Raw genomic sequence first — 21482 nt, 5'->3', positions numbered from 1 at the left:
TATTTTCCTTGTTCCCCTGACATTCTGTTCTCAGCACAGCTGCCAGAATAATCCTTTTAAAACTGAAGTATTTTGTAAGTAATGTAATTTCAAGGCCCAAAAGCATTTAGTTCTCTACTGACAAGAGATGATAAGAGAAATATTTCCTAGAGTTTCTGAAGGGTAAAGCGGCATATATGGGTACTTAGGATTGAAAAACACTTCTACTTTTGCTCTCTTCTTTTTTCTACAAATAATTAGATGTGATTATCGCTGTCACTGTTGGGTTGCTTTGCTTTTCCCATCATCTGTGGGTTTTTTCCATTTCTAAAGTATGTTAATATTAAAATCTCACATTAGAAAAGGACTGTTTGAGGAAGCTTGACTGCCAGCTCCATTGGTTTATAGTCACTGCCTGGAGCATTATGTAGGAAAGGGTTGGTTGTGTGGCATGGGTGAGGGTATGGGGAGTAGTGTATTTGCCGTCTCTAAGTTGTATACATAGCATAGGCAGATTTTAAATGGTAATTTGTTTTGGTGATCATCGCTTCAGTTTTTAGTGGTCTTTTACATTTTTTTGACATTGAAACAATGTATAGTTTAATCTAAAGACTGTTGAGTCTTAAGGACAATTATAAAATCTTTTAAGGAATAAATGTAAAAGTAAATACCAAATTCTGATTTTATTGACAATTTATAGTATATACATGTTGATATTTTTGAGAAAATACTGAATAATATACAGATGTTTGGTTTAATTTTGTAATTAAATCGTTTAACACAGCAACACTAACAGTCAACAAGGACTTTGTGTTTAATAATGTTTTGGTGGGGGAGGCTGGTTTTGGGTATAATCTATACAAAGTGAAAGTTACTCTTTGCGGTTATATAGTCCTGTATGTTTTGGCATATGTATGCCATGGTGTGATCACTATCATATTTGAGGTAGAGTATCTCCATCACTCTACTAAGCTCCTTTGCAGTCAAATGCTCTACCACTGAGCTATACCCCCTACTAAGCTGCTTTGTACCCTAATTAGAAGTTTAACCTAAAAATGTCTTTGAAAAGACGTGAAAATTTAGATCTTTTCTTTGACTATTTTATTTATTTATTTATTTATTTTTAAGATTTTATTTATTTGACAGAGATATCACAAGTAGGCAGAGAGGCAGGCAGAGATAGAGGGGGAAGAAGGCTCCCTGCTGAGCAGAGAGCCCGATGTGGGGCTTGATCCCAGGACCCCAAGATCATGACCTGAGCCAAAGGTAGAGGCTTTAACCCACTGAGCCACCCAGGTGCCCCTGAATATCATATTTAAGCATTTTTTTTTAAAAAGATTTTATTTATTTATTTGACAGATAGAGATCACAAGTAGGCAGAGAGGCAGGCAGAGATAGAGGGGGAAGCAGGCTCCCTGCTGAGCAGAGAGCCCGATGTGGGGCTTGATCTCAGGACTCTGGGATCATGACCTGAGCCGAAGGCAGAGGCTTTAACCCACTGAGCCACCCAGGTGCCCCATATTTAAGCATTTAAAGAATAACTATTTATTTAAATGATATTGAAAGTTACTTTAAGGGTAATCTTTTCAGCATAACTGTGCTATCATTACCAGCCATACTATTCTAAGAAAATTTTCATTTCTGCTTAACCCCTCAACAAAAAGGATACTTTAAAATAACAGCGTCATATTGAAGTACTTTATCTTTGAATATTACAGAAGAAAATTCCACAAGACAGAATGAGGATTTGGGAAGCCAGTTTACAGAAATTTTTATTAAGCAGCCGGAAAATGTCACTCTGCTGTTATCTTTGTTGGAGGTAAATAAAGAATCTTGCTGTTTTTGTCATCTTAATAAGCTTTTTTTTTTTTTTTTTTTTTTGCCTTTTTGGGTGTTGTTGAGGCAACATATACTATACCTTTTTAAGGTCATGAAATTTGTTGTATCATTGCAAGAGATTCACATGCATGTTTTAAGGACTGTATAATTTGTTAAAATATTGTCTGCTTATATGTGTTTTTATTTTACCAAGTCAGGAACAGTTTAATCAATTTATATTAACTGTTTTCTGTTTTTTTCTCAAGTTACTTTTTTAAAGTTTGTTGAACTATGTTTGTAGTTTTTGGCACCACTATTAGTTGAAAAAAAATGTTTTTCTTAAATATGTAAATTGCAGATTTTAAATATTTTAAATTCTTATATTGCAGGAATTTGATTTCCATGTCCGCTGGCCTGGTGTGAAGCTTCTTACTTCTCTTTTAAAACAACTAGGACCTCAGGTGCAGCAAATTATTTTAGTCAGTCCCATGGGTAAGTGATCCATCTTCCTTAAATAATTTTGATTTAAAAGTGAGGCTCATACCTAAAGAGGGGGACTGAAATGATGTGTTAATAAATTGTATAATTTAAATCATTATTTTCAGTTTGGTTAAACCACTGGTTTTCACATGGTTATATGTTCTAGGTGTTTCAAGATTGATGGACTTATTAGCGGATTCCAGGGAAGTTATACGTAATGATGTAAGTTAATTTTGAAAAAGAAGTCTAAGAATATGCAACTTTCTCATTCTCTCTTTGCACGAAATCTTTGTCAATCCTTACTCAGTGTTGTAAGAAGTTAGCTTTGGAACTTAGGGATATTGGCCAATCTTTTAGACCTTTTTAAGTCATATACAAAAGGTCTTTGTTTTTTCTTTGTTTATTTTCTTTCTTTGTTATTTATTTGTTATTTCTTTGTTTCCTGCCTGTCCAGTATTTTGGTGTAGACATATGATTTTCATATTCAAATTTATGCTTTCTACAAGTTTAGGATTTCATTTTCTTTTTGACACCAAACTCTGCCTCTAGGAAGAGTAAAGGAAACATCCCCAGACACTGAACTGGGTAAACTTAAAGCATTACATTTGGAATCCTTACCCTCTTCTGATTGAATATACATTTCAAAGGATTTTCCTTGTAATCTTCATCTAACTTTAGAGCATGATTTGCTCTGGGGTTATTTTCCATTCTGATTTATTTTATTACTTGCATATTAGTTTGAGTATTTTGTATTGATGTGGTATTTTTTGTTGTTGTTGTTTGAACATTTTTCTGGTCGTTAGCTACAATTTAGTCAAGACTGTAGTATTTTTTTTATTTTTTAAGTGTTTTTAAAGATTTTATTTATTTATTTATTTATTTTATTTATTAAAAAGATATTATTTATTTATTTGAGAGAGATTACAAGTAGGCAGAGAGGCAGGCTGGGAGAGAGGAGGAGGCAGTCTCCCCGCTGAGCAGTGAGCCCGATGAGGGGGCTCAATCCCAGGACCCTGGGATCATGACCTTAGCCAAAAGCAGAGGCTTTAACCTACTGAGCCACCCAGGGGCCCCTAAAGATTTTATTTTTAAGCAATCTTGACACCCAGTATGGGGCTCAGACTCACAACCCTGAAGTCAAGAGTCTACGCTCCACCAGTTGAGCCAGAGAGGCACCCCTAGACCGTAATACTTGAGACAACAATTGGAAAAATCCTTTTAAAATCAGATTCTAGAGCTAGGAGGGCATATCAGGTTAATTCATTCTCCATATTAACACTGAGAAGCCCAAGACTCACGGAAGCCAAGTGATTTATTGTTAGTGATGTCTGTTCATCTTTGTATGTGTAGTAACTGGCCCGTGCCTTTCTCATCCTAACTGCCAGTAAATACCATTTGGATTGCTCTTAGCTTCACAGCTGGTTAGTGGCAAAGCAGAGACACAAGTGAAGTGCTCTTGACTTCTGGTTCACATACACAGTTTTTAAACTTTGTATTTAACATTTTATAGTATGTATTGTAAGGGGTGAAATAATATAGTAATATTACTCATAAGAGGGATCTTTAAAAAAAAATTTTTTTTAAGATTTTATTTATTTGTTAGAGAGAGAGAAAAAGGGAGTGCACGTTTACAAGCAGAGGCAGCGGCAGGTAGACAGAGAAGCAGGCTCCCCGCTGAGCAAGGAGCCTGATAAAGGACTCGATCCCAGCACCCTGGGATCATGACCTGAGCCAAAGGCAGATGCTTAACCAACTGAGCCAGCAAGGCATCTCCCAAATCTCTATTATTCTTTTAAGAATTTTCTTATTTAGGGGCGCCTGGGTGGCTCAGTGGGTTAAGCTGCTGCCTTCAGCTCAGGTCATGATCTCAGTGTCCTGGGATCAAGTCCCGCATCGGGCTCTCTGCTCAGCAGGGAGCCTGCTTCCTCCTCTCTCTCTCTCTGCCTGCCTCTCTGCCTACTTGTGATCTCCCTCTGTCAAATAAATAAATAAAATATTTTAAAAAAAAAAAGAATTTTCTTATTTAGATGGGTATTCATCTACTTAGGAATTTTGAGAATCTTCCATTCACTAAAATATTACCATGTATCTTAAATTTGATGTTGTTCTGTTCTCTTGGCCCTCAATATAAATAAAATGATACCATACAAACCTTTTTTTAAAAAAATTTACATTCTATTTATTTTTTGTTTACCTTTTTTTTTTAAAGATTTTATTTATTTATCTATTTTTTAAGATTTTATTTATTTATTTGATGGACAGAGATCACAAGTAGGCAGAGAGGCAGGCAGAGAGAGAGGAGGAGGAAGCAGGCTCCCTGCTGAGCAGAGAGCCCGATGTGGGGCTCAATCCCAAGAGCCTGAGATCATGACCTGAGCCGAAGGCAGAGGCTTAACCCTCTGAGCCACCCAGGCGCCCCCTTAAAGATTTTATTTTTAAGTAATCTCTACATCCAACATGGGGCTCAGACTTACAACCCTGAGATCAAGAGTCACATGCTCCACTGCCTGAGCCCCCCAGGCGCACCACTATTTAAGCCATTTAATAAGGAAATTCTTCATGGATTTCTATTAGTATCATTACCATTTATTTTCATTTGCACATAGAATTTGTGTGTGTGTGTGTGTGTATAACTGCATTAGCTTCATTCTTAAATGTACCATTTCCTTTAACCTTTACTTTTTTCCTGCTCTTAACCTTTTTCTCAATTTTTTTTTGTTTTTTTTGTTTTGTTTTGTTTTGTTTTTTGTTATTTTTTAAGGTAGGCTCCAAGCCCAGCACTCATGACCCTAAGGTCAAGACCTGAGCTGAGATAGAAAGTCAGACGCTTAACTGACTGAGCCACCCAGGCACCCCATCTTTTTCCCAATTTTTATTTGAGACAGATAAAATGATTCTCTGTTTATTTTGCTTTTCATTAATTTTATGATTAGGGATTAAGTTATATATTTTTAACATCTAGATTCTTGGCTTTTATGTTTTACAGCCATCCTTTCTTGAGGTTAGTAAACTGATTCATTTGAATTTTTTTTGGCTTATTAATGTCAAAACATTTGTGATATAACACACCACAATACACCTCAGTTGACACCAGCTCCCAGAGGCAACTAAGTCGCAGTTCCGGTAGTTCTTACTGGCACTTCCTGGTGATGGCGTGGAACAGTCTGCGACTCTTTTCCTCCTCTTGTGTCTTCTCTTTTTTAAATTCTCGTTTAAAAATTCTTTCCTTTCTTCTTTTTAATCAACTTTCTAATTGTACTCAGTAATAGTTGTCAACATTGACTAGCTTCCCAGGGTGTGTATCTATAAAGATTTTTAGCCCCAGTTTGTTTTATATTTGAAAGATTAATTTTGATCTGGATTAGAGAATTAGTTGGTCATTTACCATAGGTGCACTGACATGACCCTCTTTATTTGTGTTACTGTGCTTAAAAATTAGCAAGAAAAGTTGAAAAACTCTAGGAGTTAACTACCTGCTCACTCCTAAGTGATAGACTGTAATTCCATCTTTAATTTTTTTTAATATTCTTGCTTTTTTAAAAGATTTTGTTTATTTATTTGACAGACAAGAGATCACAAGCAGACAGAGAGGCAGGTGGGGGGGGCAGGCTCCCCGCTGAGCAGAGAGCCTGATGCGGGGCTCGATCCCAGGATCCTGAGATCATGACCTGAGCTGAAGGCAGAGGCTTATTAACCCACTGAGCCACCCAGGCCCCCCTTTAATTTTTTATTATAAGAAATTATTATGAGAAAGAAGAGAATACAGACAAACCATCAGTTTTCAAAATTTTGTTATACTTGTTTCATCTCTCTCTCCTCTCACCACTGTCATTTATTTTTGACTGGGACATTTACAAACATTGAAACAATCAATATAATTTCACCATTACACACTTTAGTATACACATACTGTGTATGTATAGTATGTGTATCCATACATACATGTACACATATATATATGTGGTATGTATACTAAAGTATGTAGGGTATTTATATAGTAAAATATATCAGGATATATATAGATAGATATGGTATATATATTAAAGTATGTAATATATCAGGATCTATCCTGATATAACTATAATGCCATTATCACATTTAACAAATTAACAATGATGTCTTAGCCCTCAGTTTCAATAAGATTACCATTCCATATTCAGATTTTCCATTTGTCTCAAAGATATCTTTTATGGTTGTTTTCCAGAGAAGGTTCTCTTATTACATTTGATTGTTATGTCTGTTAACTTATCTAAAGGACTTGATTAGGTTTTGGTTCACCTGTTTGCTAGGATGTTTCCTAATGATACAGTGAACTTAATTTTACAACACATGAGGAGACAGGTAATACCTGCCTGTCTCACATTTAGTAATCAGTGGGTTTGATTTGCATCTCTCCACTGTAAATTCTCTACCAGCCTTACTTACATCAGATTCATCAGGTACATCTGATCCTCCATTAGTGATCATTGCTTTACTCGGTTATTTTGTTAAGAGTTCCAAAATGATGATTTCTATAATTCTTTCATTATTTCACATGTATTAAGATATAATCTCCTGCAAAGAAGAACTTTACTTCATCAAGTAGTCTAATTTGTTACCCTGAAATATAGTACATACTTGAAAAGTAGAATTAATGAATAGTAAATGCCTTTAATTAACAGTTTTTAAAGTAAGGACTTGGTATCCACATACTTTAAATAACTAGTGAGTATACTTCCATTCTTAATAGCATTTAGTGGATATGTTTGATTAGAGCAATATATCTCTTTATAGTCAGGAAAAATAAATGAACATGTGTTAAGAACTTAAAATGTAAGTACTACATACATATAAACCTGGTAGCTTCCATAGAAGTTATTTTATGTCCTTTACTTTTAATAAAAATCCTATAACAAATATATTATCTTTAGTTTACACATGGGTATACTAAAAATTTATGTAATTTGCTTAAGGTTACACACCTAGTACATAGGACAATCATTTTTAAAACCCACTTTATCTAACTCAGAGCTTTAATGTTCTTTCTACTGTATTCCTTCCCCACTTTCGTAGCAGTTAAACTGAACAGCATTAAGTGGGAGAATTTGACACCTAAAAAAAAAACTACCTTTGCCTTTCTTTTATCTCAGTGTTGAAACTTGACAGTTAGGAAAATGAGTAGAACAAGTCTAGTTTAAAGATTGTGGGCGGGGTGCCTGGGTGGCTCAACTAGTTAATGGAGTGTCTTTGGCTCCAGTTATGTTCTCAGGGTCCTGGGATCAAACCCTGCATGGGGCTCCCTGCTCAGAGGGAAGCCTGCTTCTCCTTCTTCCACTCCCCCTGCTTGTGTTCCTTCTCTCGCTCTGTCAAATAAATAAATAGGTAAAGACCAGGGGCAATTTTTTTTTCTTTTGGTCTTATGTGAATACCTACTCAGTAAGCTAATTTGCCTTTTCTAGGACTTTTGAACTACCCCTTTGCAATTCTTCTTTCTCTTAAGTAATACCTGCTTTTTTCCTAAAAAAATTTTTTCAGAAAAAATCCTATTTCAAAGAAATAGCAAATGCTATTGTTATAAAATACTTGTTATTTAATGGTGAAATAAGCAGAAGTGGGCAACTGAGTTTTTCTTGAATGATAATGAAGAGGTTGCAGAATATATAAACTAAATACAGGTTAGCTGAGAAAAACTAAGAATCAGGAGCAAAGACTACTGTGGAAGTTCTTGGGAATTTAGGGGCAAGCTAATTACAGGAAAATGTGAACTTTCCCCGCTAGAATGTGATGATGTTTGAAGATTTATATTATTTAATTCATAATTTCTTACCATTACTATTGTGAAGCACAAACAGAATCATCCCTGAGATGTAGAATTATGCCCAGGTCTTAGGCCATAATTAAAGCCAAGTAATGATGGATGAAAATGTAAGAATTGTTGTATATTATATTGTGCAGTGAAAAGAGAATGGAATTAGGAGTTAGTAGACATGGATTCCAGTCTAGGCTCCGTCCCTTTGAGATCTATAATTTTAGGGAGGCCTATTGCTCATCTTACCTGCCATTTTTCTCCCCTTTCTATAACGTGAAAGAGTTAAACTTGCAAAATTCCTGCACTTCTGAAATTCTGTGATTTTGAAATGTCTTGTAGAAGTTGTTCTCTACTCAACGTTGTCTTTTTTCCTCCATAAGGGTGTGTTACTACTGCAGGCACTAACACGAAGCAATGGAGCAATCCAGAAAATTGTTGCTTTTGAAAATGCTTTTGAGAGACTACTGGACATTATTACAGAGGAGGGGAACAGTGATGGAGGTATAGTATGAGGAGATTGATTGGAAGAGATTTCCTTTTGTGTTCACTGAATTGTTAACTTTTAGGGAATGCACTTAGAGGGAGAAATGAGGACTCATACTTTATATTCTTACCTTCGTTATGGTTTGTGGAGTATGGGTTTCTTTTTATTTATCCTATTTATTTGTAGTGTTTCTATTAATGTTTAAAATTTTAACAATCACATATATTGGCTTTTTTTTAAAGATTGCATTTTCTTTTTAATTTTATTATTTATTTGAGAAAGAGAGAATACAAGCAGGGGGAGGGGCAGAGGGACAAGCAGACTCCCCACTGAGCACAGAGCCTGCTATGGGGGCTCCAGGACCCTGAGATCATGACCTGAACTGAAGCTACCCAGTTAACTGAGCTTAACTGAGCTTAACTGCTTAACTGAGTTACCCAGGCACCCCCATATATTGAATTTTTAAAAATAGTTTGTTCTTTTGTGTTTTATTCTAAAAATTTCTCTCTACCTCAAGGTTGTAAAGAGAGTTCATCATTTTCTTCTACTAAAGGCTTTGCAGTTGTCTTTTACATTTAATTAGTAGGATCTTGCATTTGAATGATGGTATGAGATTTGTAATCAAACATCTATACATGTGAAGGTCTGTTTCTGAGTTTTCTGTTTCATTCCGTTTGTCTCGCTCTGCACTAAAACTACACTTTATTAATTACTAAACCTCATAATAATATCTTATCCATTAGAATATAGGGAAAATCTTTTATATTGGTTGGTTCCCACATCCAATTCCAATATTAAATACCAGCAGGGTATTTGAGAATTCAACTCAATTCTGACCCTGTCTACCCACAGATAGCATCAGATTCCATAGGTGGAAGGTTTAGTCCTACAAGACTTCCCTCCCCCCACCCCCTTCACATACCAGTCACAAGCCCCAGGCTGATACCTGTGCTTCTGACCTACCTCACAGAATTCAGGGAAACACTTAGTTTAGGATATGAATCAATAGCCAGATAAAGAGATACATAGGGGGAAGTCCTGAACAAAGGAGCTTCTGTCCTCACGAAGCTTGGGTCCCAGCTCAATGACACATGGAAGCATTTTGGTTCGCCAGGTGTGGAGGCTCTCTGAAAAGGGGCAAAAAACTGTCCTCCTGGTTTTTATGGAGTCTTCATTAAAAATTCACGATTGACTTAGTCACTGGCCATTAGCTGATTGAAGCTCTATGCTCTTCCTTGTCCCTGGAGGTGGGGAGATTTCTTGGGGGCACTGAAAAGTTCCAACCTATAGTCAAGTGGTTGGTCTTACTGGCAACCAGTGCCTGCCCTTGGGTGGCATCCCAAAATCACCTTCATTAATAAATAGCAAGATCCCCATTTCGCCTTCGTGGCTCTGAAGGGTTTTCAGGAACTGTGGATAAAGATCAATTATATCTGAGAAGTGTATTTTTGTACACTTGTGAATTTTGAAAATGAATTTTCACAAATTAAGAAGAAACCATCTTAATTGCCTTACACGCCTTTTCCTTTTGTTGTTTCATTTGAATGAAATGCGTTTGCTAATCAAGTTCTATATGTTAAATATAACTGTAATAACAATAACAATATATATATATAGATCTCAAACTTACAACCCTAAGATCAGGAGTCACATGCTCTACTGATGAGCCAGCCAGGCACCGCCCTCCCCGCCGTTGGAATTTTGATTGGAAATATATAAGAATAATTATCATCTTCATGTATTGACTTCCCATTCATAACCCAAGTCTCTTAACCCAAATCTCTTTTAGATCTTTGAGTCATGTTTCAAAATTTTGGGCCAAAGAATGTTACATCTTTTTTTTTTTTTAAAGATTTTATTTAATTATCTGAAAGAGATCACAAGCAGGCAGAGAGAGAGGAAGGGAGGCAGGCTCCCTGCTGAGCAGAGAGCCCAATGCAGGGCTCGATCCCAGGACCCTGAAATCATGACCTGAGCTGAAGGCAAAGGCCCCAACCCACTGAGCCACCCAGGCACCCCTATTACATCTTTTTTTATTAAATTGATTCCTAAGCATTTTGTTTTGTTACCATATGAGTGTGATCTTTTTCTTTTACATTCTCAAACTGGTCATTATTTGATTTTTGTATGTTAATCTTGTGTCCAACCACCTTATTAAACCCTTGGTTCTAATTGGGCTTTCTGTGTAGATAATCATATTTTCTACTCATAAAATTAATCATTTTTTCTTCATTTTCAATTCTTACGCCTCTTTTCTTTTTCATCATTGCACTAATTACAATCTTTAATACATTGTTGAATGTTGTTAACTTTATTAAGAGTACTGATGTCTCACCATTAAAATTTATTTTTGCTAAGTTTTTATCATGAATGAATCTTCATTTTTTTTAACTCTTTTTTTTTTTTTTTAAGATTTTATTTATTTGACAGAGCAAGAGAGAGCGGAAGCAGGGGGAGCAGCAGGGATATGGAGGGGGAGAAGCAGGCTCCCCTGCAGAACAGGGAGTCTGATGTGGGGATTAGTCCCAGGACCTCAGGATCATGACCTGAGCTGAAGGCAGTTGCTTAACCAGCTGAGCCACCCAGGTGCCCTTGAATCTTGAATTCTAGTGAATTTTTTTTTTGTATCTTTGGAGATACAGATTATTCTTCTTTAATCTATGAGGGTCTTTTCTTTAAAATGAGAGGGACTGGGGCACCTGGGTGGCTCAGCGGGTTGAGCCTCTGCCTTCAGCTCAGATCATGATCCCAGGATCCTGGCATCAAGTCCCACATCGGGCTCTCTGCTTGGCAGGGAGCCTGCTTCTTCCTCTCTCTCTTTCAGCCTGCCTCTCTGCCTACTTGTGATCTCTGTCTGTCAGATAAATAAATAAATAAATATTTTAAAAAAAAAATAAATAAAATGAGAGGGACTACAACCAATATAAGCAAGTTGAGAAGAAGGAGGATTTGAGAGAGAGAGGATGATCAGTCATTGAGTCAGAATACCTAAAAAAGGAGGAAGGATTGGAATCCAGAGTAGGGTTTGGAGTTGGCTTTTAAGACAGGAAAAGAAGCACATCTTCCATCATAATGGGGAGTGCACAGGTGGAGAGGTAGGTCCTTCTGCAGATTTGGTGGTAGGAAGTTGAATTGAAAATAGAGTCATGCTGAGAGGGAAAGAAGAGGACCCAGCTGAGAATTACGGGGGGGGGGGGGGGTGGTAAAAAGGCTTTTGGGGAATAAGAGAGCTAGTTGACTGTTGTAATTAGGTAGATTTCCAGGCAGGGATAAAAGCCCCTTTGAGGGTTTTCACTGTGATTTTACAGCGCTGCAGATTGCTTGATTAGGTGCTTCTGTCTCCCCACTCCCTTCCAGTACTCTGCTGCCTAGGTGCAAGAGAGGAAAAAAAAAAGCCAAGCAGTTAATTTTTCACAGGATTTTGTTTTTAAAGGAAGGTGCTATGAAAAGAAAGTAAGACAAGAGAACTTAGTTTATTTTCTACAGAGTGAAGAAATGAAGATTTGTATAATGTAAGCTAGACAGGGAGTTTGAAAGGAAAGATGGAGAGGGTTCCTAAAAAGGAAGAAAGAAGACTTGTCGGGTTGAGAGTCTCAGGGAAGCCGTAGGACAGATGGGTTGAAATACTGGAGCGGGAAAGGTGGGAGGTTTTGTAACAGAAGGAGAATTCTGACAGTGAGGCAGGGAACTGAGAAGTCCAGGGATTAGAGGGGTTGTCACTGAAATCAAGAGTGACAGCAAGAAGTAGAGAAAGAAGATTTTGAGTAAGATGCCAGTGATGCTGTCAGGGAACAGAATGGTGACCATGGTTTTGTTACATAAGCAATGAGGAGTGGTAAGGGATCATATGGGCACATGGCCTGATCCTCAAGGAAACAGGAGATTTTGTGAGAAGGCAGAGGAACTATGGTCTCTGGAAAGTACACTGGGCGGGGAGGGTCATAGATTCCACATTCTGACTCGTGCATGGAATTGAGAGCATGAATTGCCTGCCCTTCAGAATGTTAAAAGGCAGCTGCTGCTTTTTTTTTTTTTTTTAAGGATTGTTTTTATTTATTTAACAGATAGCACAAGCAGGGGGAGCAGCAGAGGGAGAAGGAGAAGCAGGCTCCCTAATGAGCAGGGAGCCCAATGTGAGACTCACTCCCAGGCCCTGAGATCATGACATGAACCGAAGGCAGACGTGTAACTGACTGAGCCACCCAGGCACCGAAGGTAGCTTCTTTAAAGAAAATAATATTTTGGGGCACCTGGGTGGCTCACAGTCGGTTAAGCGGCTACCTTCGGCTCAGGTCATGATCTGGGGGGTCCTGGGATCGAGCACCGCGTCAGGCTCCCTGCTCAGTGGGGAGTCTGCTTCTCCCTCTCCCTTTGCCCCTCTCCCCTGCTTGTGCATGCTATCTCTCTCCAAAATAAATACATCTTAAAAAAAAAAAATTCATGAAGTGATTGAGGGTATATAGTAGGTTTTTATTAACCAGTATTTAGGAATTAGAGGTAGCATCTTGAAAGAGTTGAAAGATTAAGCATTCTAAGATGAGAACATGGAGGTGCATAGGTGATTAGCGAGGTATATATTTTCAGAGGCGACCAAGGAAAACAGAATTTTAAGACAAGGTAGAATTGGCTAGTCTTTAGGATTGCTAAGATAAGTTGCAGTGGCTCCTTGTGACCAATGGTAGCCTTCAAAGCTCTAGAATTAACTTTGCACAGTGGAGGGAAGGCCTGCCAGTGATGGTGAGGGTTCTGACATTCTCTTTCCTCCAGGGCCTTCTGATGCTCCTTAATGGCAGATTTATTTATTGGAGATTTATGGGCCTTCATAAGAGACAGATACAGTGATTCCTCCTCAGGAGGTGAGGATCCGCATGGTCCAGCAGTATGAAGTCAGGAAGCCTCTCATTTGGAGCGCAGGATGGGTTAAATCAGAGATTTTAAACATATTTTAAATATGCACCTTAAACATTTTTATTTCAAGTTAAATGTAATAATTTTTTTCAATATGCATTGATAAAGTGATCTTTTGAGTTAGGGCCAGACCCTTTTCTTCAAATATGGGTCGACTGATTGGAGTTTTCCCATCATCTTTCTGCATCTTTATTATATCACATCTATAATACATCAGGTAAGATTTGCTTTTGGGTTTCTTTAAAGTGAAATGCAAGATCTTCGTGGGTTTTTCTTGTTTTTTAGACTTACATTACCCATATATAACAACAGCTGTTCTTAATGACATGCTTTCATTGAGTTTTGCCAAAGACTTAGTTTTTATAAAAACCCTATCTATAAGGAATACATTCCAAGACCCCGAGTGGATACCTGAAATCATAGATAGTACCAAACCTTATGTATACAGTGTTTTTTCCTATACATACATACCTATGATAAAGTTTAATTTACAAATTAGGCACAGTAAGAGATTACCAACAACTAATAATAGAAAAGAACAATTGTAACAATATAGTGTAGTTAAGGTTATGTGGAAACATAAACAAAAGTTGTTTACTCTTAGGTACAATACTAGAGGCACGATCCATGAAAGAAAAAATTGGTACATAGACTACATTAACATTGAAAATTTCTCTACAAAACACTGTTAAACTGCTCTAAGAAATAGTCCTTTTTTTAAATAGTTTTGTTTATTTGCATGATCTTGACACTCAACATAGGGCTTGAACTCAGACGACCGCAAAATAAACAGTGGTTATGCTTTTCGGACTGAGCTGCCAAGGTGCCCCCCAAAATAAAGTCTTATTAATTAAAAAAAAAGCAACTGATTTTTGTAAACATAAAGTTCAACTAGTAGAGGTAAAAGTTTGGATGTAGTATGCTAGGAACCTATCAGCTGTGAGCATCTGGTATCCGTCATATTGTCAACAGAGGGAATGGATCCTTGGTTAAACTGGCACTTGGTGAAGCGGAGATGATTGGAGCTTTAAGCCATGAAAGCAGTATAAGCTGTGGTGCAGGTACCCTGTGGAACAGTGTGTCGTGAGCAGAGAGAGGAGTAGATGGAGACCAGAGCCAGGAACCATGGGAAGCCTGAGGAGTGGCCAGAGGCATGTAAGGAAAATGAGAAGAGAGTAATTCGTGTTTTAGAAACCAAGGCAAGAGGAAGTTTCAAGAAAGACATCAAGATGACAATGTCAGGTGCTTCTTAGAGATTAAGATACGGTTGATTCATTCAACAAATATTTAATAGCAACCTGATAGTTATATCTTTTCTCTGTCTCTGCTGAGGACATAGAGTAAGTCACTGTATCCTAGTAGGACGTTCACATTCCTGTCTTTATGAGTTATTACCTAGTGGACAAGACACATACTGCATAATAAAAGGAACAGGCTTTTATGAAGCATGTAGCTGGTGAGACTGGCCCGGTCATCAGGGCTTGATGTTTAATCTGGAATCTGAAGAAAAAATATGAGTTACTGAGGTGAGTGGATAGTTGAACACAGTGGTCAGGAGATCGGTGGGGACCTGAATCAGAGCGTACAGCTTGTGGCCTGTGGCCATCAGGAGTCAGCACAGGCTTTCTACCTTGCGGAACTGAAGAAATGCTGAGCTTGGAGATTTGTCTTTTTTTAAAGAGTGGTGGGGGTGTTTGGTCTGGGTGACTCAGTCAGTTAAGTTTTGTACTCTTGATGTTGGCTCAAGCTCAGGTCATCGGGTCATGATCTCAGAGTCAGGAGATCAAGCCTTGCCTGGGGCTATGTATGAGCTCAACTGGAGCGTAACCTGCTGGTTCCTCTTCCTTCCTCTTTGCTTCTCCCCTGCACGCATGCCTACGCACGTCTCTGCCTCTCTCTCTCTCTAATATAAATAAAATCTTTAAAAAAAAAAAAAAAAGATTCTCGGGGCGCCTACGTGGCTCAATCGGTTGGGCCTCTGCCTTCAGCTCAGGTCATGATCTCAGGGTCCTGGGATCGAGCCCCACATCAGGCTCCCTGCTCCTCGGGAAGCCTCTCCCGCTTCCCCTGCTTGTATTCCCTCTCGCTGTCTCTCTCTCTCTTTCAAATAAATAAATAAAATCTTAAAAAAAAAATTCTCTCCCCCTCCCTCAGCACATCACCCTCCTGCCCACCCCACGCCCCAACCCCTGCCCCAGTGGCAAAAAGTGTTTGGGGATTGAATTTGCCTTCGGGTTTTATCAGCCTTAACGCTTGCATTTACGTTCTTTTCCCAGGTATAGTAGTGGAAGATTGTCTGATTTTGCTCCAAAACTTGTTAAAAAACAACAATTCCAATCAAAATTTTTTTAAAGAAGGCTCATATATTCAACGTATGAAACCTTGGTTTCATGTTGGAGATGAAAATTCTGGCTGGTCTGCACAGAAAGTGACTAATCTGCACGTAATGCTACAGGTATACTGTAGTTAGATACAAATGTGATAAGAATTTTGACATTGTTCCTTTCAAAGCAAAGCAAATTGCTCATGTTTGATAAATTTAGGATGTTAAGTTGGTTTCAGATGGGCTTTAAAAAATCTTTTAGTATGAATTTGCAGTTATGTTCAGAGATCCTCTGCCATTGGCCTCCCCAGCCCCCATTATCACGTCTATCACTCAGCTTCGGTAATTATGAACACCTGGCAGTTTTGTTTCATTTTATCCTACTTTCTTGTCCTGCTGCATTATTTTAAAGCAAATCCAAATATGTAGTGTCCTGATGAACCTTTTGCACCCAGAGAATAATAGGTTAGATTGTCGATTTGAATTTTTAAAATCTGATTTCTTCAGTTAAGGCTTTAATATTCAGAATACTACGTTCAACAAATAAATTCATTCAGTAAACATTTACTTAGGCACTGAGTTAGGTTAGGCACTGACCACTAGGAAATGAATATTAATGTGCCTGCCCCCAAAGATTAATAATCTGTTTTAAATCGGATATAGGTTAAACTGACACATCACGGGTAATTTATTTAAGCTTCATGGTGAAAGCTTAGTGGTGATGGTAGTGAAATTGAAGACAGTAGGATCCCGAATGAGGTCTGCACCAGAGGATATATGAAATTCTTGGAAGTATTTTACTTACTTATTCCTTTATTATGCCTTCTCAATCCTTAAATTTATACGCTAGCCTCCCAACTTACCGACTGTCTGGTGAGGCTTGTGGGTTTTTTAATATCTCTGCATTATGTCTGCATCTCTGAAGTTGTTTTCCTTAAAACTAAATGGATAGTTTCTCTAATAATTAGAGTCTGAATATTGCCACATACCCTCGGAGTTGATCAGTTATTAGGGCGACCAGATGCCCCATTTGGCCTGGATAGAACTCATTTGGTAATTACTGTAACAGAGCCCTCTTTCACTTCTAAACGGTCCCTATTTAGATAATAAATTATAGTGGTTAGGAAAATATTTTATAGGACAACATGGGTAGAATCTTTCTGTTTTACACTCCTCCCTTCATCACTTCCGTTTTCATATGTCAGTGTTACAGATTTCAAGACTGTGTTAGTTTTTATCCTTTCAAAATAGCATCCAAAGTAGTAAGCTTGATATCTTTGCCCAATACCACTTTCTTAATAAAGGAACTTCCTCTAGAAAAGCACCTTTCAAAAGGTGATTAGACAGAGTGAAGGGTCTGGTGATGGGCAAAAACTAAGGTCCGTCCTGCTGAGCAGTGATCTTTTAAAGTGCTGGAGGAGTCCACGCGTGTTTTGTAGTTTAGGGTACTATGTAGGGAATTATTTTTGAAGAAAGTGCTGCTGTTTAAAAGGTAAAGTACTATTTTACCAAAAAACAAAAACAAAAACGTAGACTAGCATACTGAATATCAACAAAAATTAGGTAGGTAGTAAATTGGTTCTTTAAGTACTCTTGACTTAAAAAAAAAAACTGAATAAAATCTTGAATGTAAACTTCAAAATAAAGAGCCCGAGTTTAATTCACTTTAATACATTCTCCATGTCAAAAATCGAGTGGTTGGTTGATACATTCATGACTTCACAGGTCTTCTGCTTTTCAACCTGTCCAGTGCTATTTCTTTATAGCTGTATGTAGGGTTGCTTGTACTTTGAGTTCTCTATGTTGCACCAAATGAAAATACACCAGAAATGGTGATAAATGGTCCTGTTCCAATAGTAAACATCCTAACTGGAGTTTATTCATCATTGCAGTTGAAATCATGATTGATCTGAAAAATTCTGTAAGTTGAAATTGATGTGCTTAAGAATATTTTATTCAGCTTTTACAGATTAAATTTGGGGGATGCTCATCTTTTCAAAACATTTTTTTAGTCGTAAAACACTTTAATTTTGTCCTGAAATGATTGTGTTATGACTAGTTCTGCTTCCTATGCCTACAGGCATATCTACCCTCATTTTTTGAACAGTTACTGCCAGCAACTCTCAGAAAGCTCATTACCTTATGAGAAAATCCTTTTCATTTTGGGGTAATTCTAGTTATTAAAAACTTAATCCATATAATGGGTTAAATTCTGCCTTGATATAACTTCTACAGACTTCCCCTTGGTTTGCTTTCTGGGAAAATACAAGTCCATTCCTTGCAGTATTTTACAGATTTGAATGTTGTTATTAAGTCTTCCCTTATTTTCTTACCCTCATATTAAGTATTACCTCTTTCTTCAGTCACCTTTTCCTACTTCTCTGTCATCTAGAAAATGGATAATTGTTTTTTCTTTTTTTTACATCATCAATAAAGATACCCAAGTGATTAGATTGTATTAGGGAATTATTGTTGATTTTGTTAGCTATGGTGATAGCATGATGATTATGTTTTTTAAAATCCTTTTTAGTTAGAGATACATATAGAAATATTTATGGGAGAAATGACATCTAGCTTGGTATTTGTTTTACACATGTACATATATACATATACACATATATACATATATATGTATATATATTTCCTCTGCCACCCCCCACCCAGCCACATAAGGATAGGAGGATAAATTAAAAAAACAAAAGCCTCAGAGGCCTAACTAGAAAGGTTTAAGGATTTAAACCAATAGGTAATCCTAAAGTTGCTCTCTAGTGACATCAGTATATTAATCAACCCTCTTTTTTTTTTTTTTTTTTTAAGATTTTATTTATTTATTTGAGAGAGGAAAGAAAGAGCATAAGCAGGGGAGGGCCAGCGGGGGAAGAAGAGGCAGACTCCGCATTGAGCAGGGAGCCCAACTTGGGCCTTGATCCCAGGACTCTGGGATCATGACCTGAGCCAAAGGCAGATGTCCAGCTGACTGAGCCACCCAGGCGCCCTTTAATCAACCCTCTTAATAAAGTGTTATCACAAATTTCCCATGTGATCTCAATATATAAGGCTTTGTACACACACAGACCTGTGAGTGTAGTTTTAAAATACTAGATGCATATAAAATTATTCTGTAGCTATAACAGTGCTGAAAATGTTGGGGATGACATTTTTTTGTTCCTCAGATTTCATTTTCAAGTTCAGACTAATCATTGAGCCGTAAGGATTTAATTAGCGTTAACAATCAATGAGGCCAACCCCTTGCGTAATGCGTAAATCTTCTACCATGTCTTCAGTGGTTAGTTCTGGTCTCTCTTTAAGTAGCTCCCAGTGAAGGGGAATTTATCACACCTCAGGCCACTCTGTTCCCAGACCTGCTCTGTAATTAGGTAGTTCATCTTGACTTTGATAAGAACTATACCACCCTTTACTCCATTCATCCGTTCACTCGTTGAATATAAACTACATTATAAATATTGGGCTTCTTGTTTGGAACAAAAATGACTGAGGCAGTCTCTGCTCGGGAGTTCACAATCCCCTGAAGGCCACAAAGTGGCGCAAAAGGCGTTGCACATGGTGCGCTGGAGCCGAGCTGTTGCCCTGAGAGCGTGAAGGGAAGAGCCCCTAGATCTGGCCGAGGAGGGAAGGGAAGCCTTCACACAGATACTTGTGTTCATACAGATCATTTCCCTCCAGACTTTTCAAATCTTAAAAAGACACAGAAGAATAAATGAAACAAGATGGGATTGGGAGGGGGACAAACCATAAGTGACTCTTAATCTCACAAAACAAACTGAGGGTGATGGGGGGGAGGGGGAGGGGGCTGGGGTTATGGACACTGGGGAGGGTATGTGCTATGGTGAGTGCTGTGAAGTGTGTAAACCTGGCAACTCACAGACCTGTACCCCTGGGGATAAAAATATATGTTTATTTAAAAAAAATTAAAAGGAAAAAAAAAGTTAAAAAAAAAGACACATTTTGTTTGCTCTTTCTTTCTCAGCTTGTTCGCGTGCTGGTCTCTCCCACCAACCCTCCTGGGGCTACGAGCAGCTGCCAGAAAGCCATGTTCCAGTGCGGCCTGCTGCAGCAGCTCTGCACCATCCTCATGGCCACGGGCGTTCCTGCTGACATCCTGACCGAGGTAAACCGCGTGGGGCCGGGGGCTGCTCGGGGCCCGTTGAAATCGGGAATCCTAAGAGGACTTAGATGTCAGCTAAAGGAAAAACAGTAGAAGTGAACCACTTTTCTATGTTTAATTCTCAACTGGTCCTACTAAAATCTACTTAGCATAATATGATAGTATTAAGCCCCAAAAGTATACTCCGTCCTCAAGTTCAATAGTATATGAATAATGTGAAAGCATACAGGATTTCATTAATTTTATTGTATTCAGCAGGAATACCCAGTATGATTGATGGTCTTAATTTTGAGAACAGTATGATTTAGTCAAATAAGACTTGAGACTTTAAGTAGTCTTACATATTCCTAGAATGGTACATTCTTTTTCCCTGATGTTTGGCATTTTTTCTTGCCTGCCCATTAAGAAAAGGAAGTTAGTTTGAAGGAAAGAAAGGTGGAGTTTATTTGAGCTGTTTTGAAATTCTTCTCAACTTAACACATGCACATTAAAAGAAGAGATGATAATAAAAGTTCTGTAACAAAACCCACTATCTTTAGCCTGGCTCCGCCCTGACTTAAGTCTTGCTTCCCGTTGTATAACCTCTCACTTTACTTCCTTCTGTCACCCCAGTAATTTGTGTTTAAATCAGTATCAGGGCTTATAATTTTATGACTATATAAATACTGTTCCCTGCTAAGCCAGAGCAGGGAACAGAGCTAATTATCTTTCTTTTTTTAAGTGATAGAAGTTTATTAAGTGAAGATGCAGAAAAAGCTCCCCAGAGTGAGAGGGGTCCTGGCAGGTTGCCCGTATCTTTTGTTAAATATCCCTTTCTCTTTCCTAAGTTGTAGTAGTGTTCTTTTTTCGTCTTACTGATTTTCTGTGTGCCTGCATATTAGTGCTATCACATGCTCAACACATCATTTCCATCCCAGGTGGTTTTCTTTCTGGAAGCCTTCCATCCTCCTGTTCCAATATGGGCTGGTTATTCTCTCCTTCTGTGCACATCTCTTGTCCTGGGACTTTGACCAGCCCCCTAGGATCTCTTTTTACTTCTCTCTTGACTGAAATCCCTTAGTGACCAGGCCGTGTCTTTACCCCTAAACCTTTTGGCTCATTATCTTAGTTTATTTAACTTCCCGAAAAAGGTAAATGGCAGGAGAACTTGGTTTTAGCTCTTTGATGTCATCAACTTTCAGTTCAGATATTTGGCTAGGTATCCATTCAGAGTTGGAAATCATAACGCTCAATTTTCAAACATTATTTCAATGCTGCCATTTAAAAATCTGAAGGCATTTTTAATCTTAATCCTTTTTATATAATCTTTTTTTCTCTAGAAACTTTTGGGATCTTCTCTTTCTTTCTTGTTTCCAGAAATATCCTGATGATGTACAGTACTACAGACTTTTTTTCCCCTCTTCAATTATTTTTGTCACTCACTGGGCCCTTTCAAGCTATAGACATGTGTTCTCAGTTCTGGGAATGTTTTTCATATTTCCTGATTTTTTTTATGTCCTGCTTCTGCAACTATTGAAAGATTGTTGGACTTTCTATGGACCTAGTTTGTCTTTTTATTCTATTTTCTTGGAGGTAT

The 21482-nt window shown here is 37.9% G+C and overlaps 1 protein-coding gene across 2 annotated transcripts in view; it reads left to right on the top strand.

The window, feature by feature from the left end:
* The window catches only part of USO1 (USO1 vesicle transport factor), a 90285-nt gene that overhangs the window by 44131 nt on the left and 24672 nt on the right, over positions 1–21482 (top strand). For both annotated transcript variants that reach the window (XM_044226176.1, XM_044226177.1), the window contains exons 5-10: positions 1698–1798; positions 2187–2289; positions 2444–2499; positions 8446–8566; positions 15734–15912; positions 19769–19909. In XM_044226176.1, the coding sequence (XP_044082111.1) occupies positions 1698–1798; positions 2187–2289; positions 2444–2499; positions 8446–8566; positions 15734–15912; positions 19769–19909 (701 nt within the window). The remainder of the gene's footprint in view (positions 1–1697; positions 1799–2186; positions 2290–2443; positions 2500–8445; positions 8567–15733; positions 15913–19768; positions 19910–21482) is intronic.

This window comes from Neovison vison, chromosome 11 (genome assembly GCF_020171115.1).
Source record: "Neovison vison isolate M4711 chromosome 11, ASM_NN_V1, whole genome shotgun sequence".
In the NCBI taxonomy this organism is placed as follows: Eukaryota; Metazoa; Chordata; class Mammalia; order Carnivora; family Mustelidae; genus Neogale; species Neogale vison.
Note: the sequence above shows the minus strand (reverse complement) of the source record. Positions and strands in the feature narration are given on the sequence as shown.